Below are 10,000 nucleotides of genomic sequence, written 5' to 3'. Positions count from 1 at the left end.
ACCCTCTCATCCTGCTCAATGTGATGCAGCCCTGAGGTGTGAGAGGGAGAATGTTACATGTCTTTTTTTCTATGCATATATCGCTAATAAAGCTTATTTGAATTTGAGAGAGAGAGGAAGAGAGAGAGAGAGAGAGAGAGAAAGAGAGAGAGAGAGAGAGAGAGAGAGAGAGAGAGAGAGAGAGAGAGAGAGAGAGAGAGAGAGATACGGGATTCCCATGAGCTGTTGTGGCCATTCAGAATGCCAAGGTCGCCCCCCCATTCCTCCTCCTCCATTTAAATCAGCATTAAGAGGAGTTTTGGTCTAGAACTACTGTGCTAACTACCTTAACAGAATGCAAAAACCTTACAGAGTCCCAGCTGGCACCCAGATTAAATCTTGCCCGCACGCCAACTGGCGTCTTTCAGAGATATTGTTGGCAATATGGTGCTGGCTGTTTTCGGCCCCCTCCACCACACTAATGCACTGGCTGGCTAGTGGGAACCACAGGTGTGTTGATTTGTCTTCCACATTCACCAAATGAATTTGAGACAATAATTGCTTTTTAAAAACGGATCAAAAAGAGGGAATTTATTTTCCACAGTCTGTCTTTAAGCGGAGGTCACAAGTGATGGGCCCCTTCTGTACAGAGAAAGGGCACTGCTGCCTGTGCTGTGTGGATGAGGCTTTTATGAGTGGACAAAAAAGGGTCAGAGTGCCCTGCATTGCTCTCTCTCTCTCTCTCTCTCTCTCTCTCTCTCTCTCTCTCTCTCTCTCTCTCTCTCTCTCTCTCTCTCTCCCTCTCTCTCTCTCATCCAAAGTCCCATCTGAGACGCAAACTAGCCCATTCATTCATGACAATGCCTCTGCTCCTAGTAGTCGGTTGTCATGGTCAACTCTGGTTGCCATGGCGATTATTCACGGCACATAACTTTCCAAAAGAGTTCCATCTGCAGAAGCTGTTGAAGAAACTCTTGAGTAAAAATCAATTATTTGATATGAATGTACACACTTAATCTCCTTCATAACCCCGCACCCCACACAGAGAGACAAATACTTCTCAACAAGCAAACCGTTTCACATCCCCATGTATTTTTCCACAGCCGTGTTATTGGGCCGCGTTATATTTTCGTATCCTAACCATGACTCAGGTCTTAATGAGCAAGAACATTTCAAGCCGGGAGCAAGCAGGCCTGACCAGCGACGGACGACACCTTATCACTTGTTGGCCAGCTGAACGAGGGCCAAGGTCTGGGCACTCTCTGATTGCCGCACTGCCAAAGAGGACAGCAACAGGGGGAACAGTGTCTAGCACACAGCTGACCCAAATACTTCTAAACTCTGAGAGCTTTGTCCAGAGAAGAGTCTGTGTTTTTTCAGCATTCAAACTGGGGCAGCAAATATGCATTAGATTAAATTCATTTCTTTTAGCATATTGTGTTAACACTCATGATTGTCATTGCACTGCTACACTCAGGCTGTTTCATGTTGCAGAGTAGTACTGTATGCCTGGTAGGAAAATATGTTGATCCTTGTAAATCTACTGTCAAACATTTGCCTGTAGGCCAACACCAAGGTCATAGATGAATCCCCACAGAAAACAAACAACATCATAAACCTTAGCTTTAACACAAGTCACATTAGGTAAGAGCTACATAGTCTTCCTGATTTTGATAGACTTAAGACCCGTACACACCCAGTCCGAAAACTCAGAGAATCAAATAGCACTGTTCTGAAATTCTCATTCTCAAAATCTCATTGCAACAGACTTCATCCTTGGTGTGTACAGACTAATTACAGTACAAATAAATGTGTCTAACAGCCTGCGTAATTTCGTGCGAATATTTTGGCCTAAAAATTGTACTGCTTGTACGGTGGTGTACGGGCCTGAAGTATAGAGAAACCAGATAAAACATACACAGCCCAGATAGTAGGCCTATGTGGCTATGCTGGAGAATGGTAGTGAAATGGCCTGATTTTGCATGGTATCCACTGGAAAACCCTTTGCCATGTTGTTGTGGGTAGACTGGTGCGGCTGCTGCTCACCAGTGGTCATCCAGTAGGGACCACATGAGGGAGAATAGTCGTGTATAGTGTAGTTTAGTTTGAGTGACCGGAATCAGAAAAGAACACCAAAACTGGCATTTTAATCTTTCCTTAGAAAATGGTACTACTCCTACCAAATGCACTTTGACTCAAAACATCCCCCTTTAGGTGACATGAAGAGTAATAGAGTTTTCTAAGGAAAGTGCAGGAAAGGAAAGTGTACCAGGATCTGCTTTTGTTTTCTGCTCCTCTGGTGTTTTTTGTCTGAACACCAGCTTTTTTATTGGACATGCTCTCCTATCCTTCAAGAGCTACTCCATCTCTGCCCCAGCCGCTGAATAAAACAGTTGTAATGATTGCATTGGGCATACCGTAGTAGGCACTAGGCACTCACCGTTAGTCATCCAGTAGATATGCCGAGGGGGGATACCTTCGGGCGGGTTGCACTCCAGAACAATGGACTTGCCCTCTTCAACTACCGCGGCCGACAGCTTCTCTTTGGGGAATTTTGGGGCATCTATGCATGGGCGAAAAACAAAGTCAAGGAAACTACCTTCAAGTGCTCAGAGTGTGTCAATAGCTCAATGGTAAAGTGGTTCACCAGCATCTTATTATGAGTGCACTCCACTCCAACCACTTATGGGAACATAGTGTGTGCTTTATCACCGTCCTGTCTGCTTCTTTCAAGCTCATTATTGCTATTTCTATGTGGTCCTGGAGAATGTGACAACAAGCCCAAACAAAATCACCTATAACTTATGATGAGAATGCTAAGAATGTACTTGACAATTGAGAAACGTCTCTGCCATACCATCTCTGCTATGGCACTTCTACTGTAGATTTGTATTTTTCCATACTGTAACCATAAAAGTAAAAAATCACCGCTCATCCGTGTGAGGTGCAGGATATTTTAAGGAAGAATCCGCACACTTCAAGTCTTTGTGCAATTTTTTTTTAAACTTTACTGAGTGTTGCAAGCTTTCGGTCATTAGACCTTCATCAGGCAGAGTCTGCTTGATGAAGGTCTAACGACCGAAAGCTTGCAACACTCAGTAAAGTTTCAAAAACATTTTGCACAAAGACTTGAAGTGTGCGCATACTATAACCATGAAATAGATAGAACCCTGCATGATTCAGCAATGCTGCTCCACTTACTGGGAACAATGAATAGGGTCTCCTCTGTTACGGCAGTTCCTAGTTCGTTGGACGCGTAGCATCGGTACTTCCCACGGTATTCCGAGGTGTGTTTATTGTTGGGGATCACAAAAGTCCCGGAGTTCGGCTGCGTCTGAACCCGAGGATCGCGGCGTGGGTCGAAGTGCTGACCGTCTCTTGTCCATCGGTATCTGCCACGAGTTAAATAGAGTTGTTTTTTCACTGACTTCACACAACAGAAATAGCCATATGTAATTTAGCATAAGTATGTATGTATCATTATGTATGTATATTATTTATGTAAGGGAGTTTATATATATGCAACCCTTATCACTCATGGAGTGAAACAAAACATTGGGATATGCCATAATACTGTAGTGAATATGTCATATCTCTCTCTAGATAGATAGATAGATACAGTAGATAGATAGATATGATATATTCACTACAGTATTATGGCATATCCCAATTTGTTTTATGTAGAGTATGGTCCTGTCCAGGACAGTTCATTCTTAATTAAAAGCGTTAATGGCCTGAGTGTAAATCTTGTACAGTGATGGTAGCACTTGTGTAGTGTGGGGTGTTGCACTCACGCTGGTTGCGGGTTGCCTTTGGCTTCGCACTTCAGAGTGTAACTCTCATCAAACGGGAAGGCAATCAAGGAGCTGGGCGCCTTTGCCGTGATGGTTGGCAGCTGTTCCACTAGAAAAAAAAGAGAGGAAAAAACAAGAAACGAGAACCGTCAAAGAGCGGCTGGAATGCTGGTTGGTTGGTTGGTCTGGTTGGAGAATAATTGGTACAGCGTGGCAGAGACGGATACAGTGGAGGCAGGAAGGACCGCAAGCCCTAGAGGAGAGGCATTAGACACGGATACATCCAGCACTTGGAGAGAGTGTTGGGAAGGACACCAGTCCACAGTGCAGCAGACTGAATTGCATGGGGGTCTGCCAGGGGACTGTGTGTGTGTGTGTGTGTGTGTGTGTGTGTGTGTGTGTGTGTGTGTGTGTGTGTGTGTGTGTGTGTGTGTGTGTGTGTGTGTGTGTGTGTGTGTGTGTGTGTGTGTGTGTGTGTGTGTGTGTGTGTGTGTGTGTGTGTGTGTGTGTGTGTGTGTGTGTGTGTGTGTGTGTGTGTGTGTGTGTGTGTGTGTGTAGTGTGTGTGTGTGTGTGTGTGTGTGTGTGTGTGTGTGTGTGCAGCAACTGAGCATCTACCAAGAGGACATGCCAGAGTGAGGATTCATGGAGAATGTGACACACAAACACAAACAGAGTAGACAGACATAGGCACACAGACACACACAAACAATTATATTGACATACAATGACACTGTCTCACTCACTCACACACACACACACACACACACACACACACACACACACAATCCCACATAAACAATTAAACTAAATTACACCCTTTGCAACACACACACACACACACACACACACACACACACACACACACACACACACACACACACACACACACTCACCCTCCAGAGGGATGTGGAGCCCGAAGACGGTGGACGACAAGGCCAGGAGGAGGCCCAGGCCACGCCCCCACAGCGGCCTCATCACCCACCCTGTGACGGAGCTGACGATTGGAGGGTGACGTGACGGGCAGGACAAACCTCTCCTCAGTGCTGTGGCCTCTTAACTGCTCCGATGATGGCTCAGGTTAGCAAACATCAGAGCTGCAAGGAAACGGGAAAAATGAATGACGTGTTACGTATTGCTTCTTACAGTAATGTCTACCTGTAATATCACAGCAGTGGGGTTTCTTTGCGGAAGCACTTTAAACATGTTTGCCGTTTGGTTTTTACCATGTAATCATAGACCGGGAGCAATAGAAGTCTAAGAGCTCATTGCATTTGTTTTGACAGATCCATCTGCCCGCTCCCCCATTGAAACTGTTTTCCATCTGTCTGAAATATGGGGTGGGCTTCACGCGATGACTGACAGAGGAGCGCTTGCTGAGGCAGTTTTGTAGACAACCAGTGGCTGTGCTGCTGTGCTGATCACAACACTCTCTTTAAGAATGAACAACAACATCTATAGTTTGTCTTGATGACATTACAGTAATGCTTGAGTCAACTCTGACATCATGTTGTCACACACAGTTAACACACAGGTGTAAACAGAAGCACTCTGGTCAAAATGACGTATTGTGCTGGCAAACAACGCAACTTGTAGTCAAATCACTGTTAGCTTTCAATAAATTATTACACACTGCACAACCAAATGTAAAACACTGTTCTCAAAATGAAGAGTGTCAGCGTTCAATTTTGCTAATTTTGCTGTGCCATTTCTTTTTCATTTTTGAATAAAACAAAAATAACTGTATTCATTCCTTCCAAGATTACGTAAACTGCCATTGACATGTAAGACTTGCAGTAAGCACCTGGACAAGACAATAGACAACCACTGTCTATTTTTTTTTATTGAAATAGACCTACAGTGATCACCTAGACTTGTCAGCTTTTATAATGTTTTCTTCACCAAATAGGCAATACAGATCCCTCTCTAAATGTGCCTGAGATCCATACTTGCAAATAGCAACACAGAGCAGACATGGTATCTCTTATGGATAATGAACTATTGCTAATTGAAGAATTGTGCTATTACTGTAGTTTGCCAGCAATATCTATTGCTGTGAATATATGTTTTCTGTTTGTTTCACAGAGTTAATCCAATGGGGTATGGAGTCTTTGTATGAAAACTGTGATAAATCATTTGAAAAAGGATGTGAAACATGAGCTAAACCAATGAAAATGGTTCAAGAGATGACTTCTGCTCTGTTAAACATGTGAACATCAAGATCAAGTGGATCCAAGTTTCATTAAGGCGAGACACGGCAGGTGAAAACATCGTTTTTGTGACCTCCGGTCAATTTCAATATTTTGTGCTAGTTTGCTACCTTAGCATGTATTCTACCACCCTACTACAACAATAAAGTCCGATTTGCACATTTAGGTGTTTATTTCATGACATTTTGTCTACTCGCGCCTATATATTTCTCCTAATTTTACCAAAAGTTCCCATTCTAAAGTGTCATGTACTACCGCGACCGTGAACCAAATCATATCGTGTGTGACACCGTTCAAAAGCCCCTTTTCTCCTGAATGACGCTATGCAATCCAAATATGGACATTTCCTTTGTATTAGCAACCAATCGCGAAAGTTCAAAGGCGAGTCTAGGCTTAGAACGTATCCCATTGGCTGTGTTTCAAGGCTGTTTTCTCAAAACGAGTTTCTTCTCCCACTCTGAGAACATAATCTCCACTTCTGAAGCACTTACATGCGCCAAACTTTCCAGTCTTATGCCAAACTATATTCACAAGACTTTTACAGAGGGGTTTGTTGAAATATGATTCCTAACCTGATATATATGACATTTTATGCTTAAAAACATGGCAAAAACCGATTTTTCAAGGCTATTGACACTATGCTGATTTACAAGACAACAGAAGTAGATATCCATAAATCCCTCTGTATTTTTTCTCCCATCTAATATATTAACACAATGAAAAAACTATTTTGAACCTGGCTTTATCCAAAACTCAGATTATGCATTTTAAAATATATGCAAATTAGCGCATATTTAATGAGATAATGCCTAATTTGCATATTTAAACATTAAGTTACAAAAAACTTGTAATACATTTTTTTCTTATGTTGATGTAAGTAATCAACTGGGGAAGTTTCATAGTGATATCTGCTAGTTAAAAATTTTACCCTATTCACCTGTAGTGTCTCGCCTTAAGTGCATCAAAGCATTCGAGAAAAACTGTAAAACCTTTGTAAAACCTTTGACAAACATGTGCTTACACTACTTTTAAGTGTTAATTGAAGTGAATCAAAAGACAACTCCAGTCTGAGAACAACCAGCCAATTCTTTTGGATAACAACAAGGGTGTACCTGCCGTAGAGAGGGCAGTTGAATAAAGAAATAAATAAGTCAATTAATACAGGAATATATTACACGTAGTTCACGTAGACGGACACGTAGTTCGTAGTATAAATACACTTCGCCAGAGTTCTAAACCTCCACCTAGCCATATTAGCCATGATTTCGACTTGAGGAGTAACAAAGTGTAAACTTTCATTAGGGACCAAAATGACATCAATCTGAGACACTTTGAATATGCATTTACAATGTTAATGATGCTGCAGCAAATTGCCACTTACTGTAAAGCAACTGACAAGGCTATATGCTACTGTCCAGGGTTCATACTCCGCACAAACAACCACGTGTGCCCCAGCTGTGGCGCAACTGGCTGGGGCACCTGCACCATACACCGGTGATCCGGGTTCGATTCCTGCCCTGTGGTCCTTTCCGGAACCCACCCCTACTCTCTCTCCCATTCGCTTCCTGTCACTCTCCACTTCATCTCATTAAAGAGTACAGACAGGGTTATTGTGCAGTCAGTGCATTACTGAAATTCTTCTTCCGGCCGTTGCCATCTTGCTGGAAAAAGTCTATACAAGTTGATTACCAAATACAACACAGGCTACTGTCAATGGACACAAAAGGAGAAGAGTTTGGCCTCTATGGACTCTCTTCTCACATGAGACAGACGCCACAACTAGAAAAGCACTCAGAGAGTGCAAACCCCCACCAAGCGAAAACATACAGTAACTGCCTCCTGGATCCAAACGGTGATTCAGATCACTCCCAATTTTATCGTTTCTTCCTTGAGTCATTTCAGACCTTCTCTAAACATTTCATCGAAATCCATCCAGAACTCCAGCGTTTCTTGCAAATTAACAAACCGCGATACCCCAAACGAAACATAACCTCCTTGGCGGAGGTATACCGTAATAATATCAAGGCAATGCCATGACCGACACAGTCTGTTTTATACCTTTTCGTCCCCATAGGTATTCATATTTAAATAGGTAAAAATCCTTCAGTTTGTCTGCGGAGAGACTGTGCATAGTCTTTTTTTAAACCCTAGTTAATGACTTACAGTAAAAGAGTGATTTACTGAGCAGTAAATGAGCGAAGCAAAGCTGTCTCCCAAGGCTATGTACTGTATGCTATGTGCCATTTTGTTGTAAATGAATTTTCGCAGCCTTTCGCAGCCTTACTCTCCAACAAAATGTACACTCATTATCATCCAATAATAGACAGTAGATTGCTCTTATGTGTTATGACTTTTCCTTGAAGTTGCAGTACATGATCCTCATAGTCCTCTGGTCTTTCTTTAAACAGTCCAGCACCATTACTGTAACTTCCCCAACTATTAGCCGCGGCTTATACATTGATTTTTGCAAACTTTATTCAGCTATGAGATTATACATGGGGGCAGTTAATATGGGTTTGTCTTTCAATTGGCATAAAACACTGTCCTGTGGCTTATACACAATGTGGCTAATACACAGGAAATCACTGTAGATCCCTAGATTAGTTTTTTTTTCACATCATTGGCAAACAAAAAAAAACTAAAAAGTGTCTTGTGACCTAGAAATCATATCATTTTCAACCAACAACAACAAATGGTAGACAAGAGAAACTGTTTTTAAAACAATATCTATCCTGTGCATTGGGATAATTTGGCAGATAATGCCGGATTAACAGGTATTGTCCTTGGCTGAGTGACTAAGTGCTTGCCAAGTCAGTGCCAGCATGCCAAAGGCTCATACCACACTTAATCGCTCAGTCACACGACGCGTACACAACAAAGGGCCCCACCTGCCTGCATCTCCCTACTACAAAGAGCTTCCTAAGCCCCAGACAGCGGTAGCCAGAGGTTACACTTAAAAGGCCCGAACCCGGTTTTTGGCACGTCCGTCCCCGCAGCCATTAGCTGCTCCTTAAAAACAGGGATGGGGAGGATTTTTTGAAAGGTCTCTAAAACCCGTAGATGTTTCCAGTCAAAGTGAAAGGCCACACAGGACTCATGACATTTCGAAAATGGAGAGCAGCCTTTTCTCAGAGAAGGCCAGACACTACTACTGGCACAAGGCACAAGGGAAAAGCTGAAATGGGTTACATGTGTAATATCCACCAAGTGAATTGTGTTATAAAGGAAGTGCAATAAGCACAGAGGCTGATCATTAAAGGAAGGTTCCAGAGCAAAACCAACCTACAGTAGGGTCAGAAGCTAGCAGGTTCAAAAGGTAATAGAGAGCATAATTACATTAATTGGTGGAGTTTTGAGCATGAACGTTGTTTGAAATGCACCGGGCACATAAAAACAAACTATTTTACACCACTGACATTGTGGTGGCATTGTGGCAAAACATAGGTTGCTTTTTACAACCTTTAGGTTGTAAAATTATAATAATATGCTAACAAAACAATGTCAACTTCAAAGGTAGCACACTTCAAATTCTGTTCAAGGAAGTAGCAGCAAATCTTCAAAGGTAGCAAATCTGGTTTGTGGTTTTATAGTTTGATGACAACCCTGAGACAACCAAATGAACAACACTACAATTAATCAAAAATAGCTCAGTCAGCTGGAGCCCTTTAATCATTCCAATCAGTAACAGAGTAGAGATTCTCGAATCCTCAGCAGATGGCTGAACAGCAGAATACAATAGAATCGTGGAAAGAATAGAATAGAATAGAATAGAATAGAATAGAATTGAATAGACTCCAGTGAGGTTCACATGGCACAGTAGACTAGAGAAAAACTGAGCTGAGGAAGTTGGTTATCCAATAGTGCATTCAGGATCATTAATCCGTATCTTTACTTTAATAATGAAGTGGGACAGAGAAAAATAAATAAAAACAGACGCACAGAGAGGGAGAGAAAGAGAGAGGAAGTCTGAGAGATAGAGAAAGTCAAAGAAGCGTGCAAAAGAGGGAGTGATTGTTAGC

At 42.3% G+C, this 10,000-nt stretch overlaps 1 protein-coding gene across 5 annotated transcripts in view; it reads right to left on the bottom strand.

Annotated features, from left to right (window-relative positions):
* chl1a (cell adhesion molecule L1-like a) overlaps nucleotides 1–10,000 on the bottom strand; it is a 76,268-nt gene that overhangs the window by 43,850 nt on the left and 22,418 nt on the right. For all 5 annotated transcript variants that reach the window (XM_062540957.1, XM_062540962.1, XM_062540959.1 and 2 more), the window contains exons 2-6: nucleotides 4,668–4,868; nucleotides 3,774–3,882; nucleotides 3,181–3,371; nucleotides 2,420–2,542; nucleotides 1–31 (exon numbers count right to left, since the gene is read on the bottom strand). The exon at nucleotides 1–31 is cut by the window's left edge and continues 140 nt beyond it. In XM_062540957.1, the coding sequence (XP_062396941.1) occupies nucleotides 1–31; nucleotides 2,420–2,542; nucleotides 3,181–3,371; nucleotides 3,774–3,882; nucleotides 4,668–4,749 (536 nt within the window). In that variant the 5' untranslated portion in view covers nucleotides 4,750–4,868. The remainder of the gene's footprint in view (nucleotides 32–2,419; nucleotides 2,543–3,180; nucleotides 3,372–3,773; nucleotides 3,883–4,667; nucleotides 4,869–10,000) is intronic.

The sequence above is a fragment of the Sardina pilchardus genome, chromosome 7, assembly GCF_963854185.1.
Source record: "Sardina pilchardus chromosome 7, fSarPil1.1, whole genome shotgun sequence".
NCBI lineage: Eukaryota > Metazoa > Chordata > Actinopteri > Clupeiformes > Clupeidae > Sardina > Sardina pilchardus.
The sequence above is the reverse complement of the archived record's forward strand: the minus strand, read 5'-3'. Positions and strand labels throughout refer to the sequence as shown.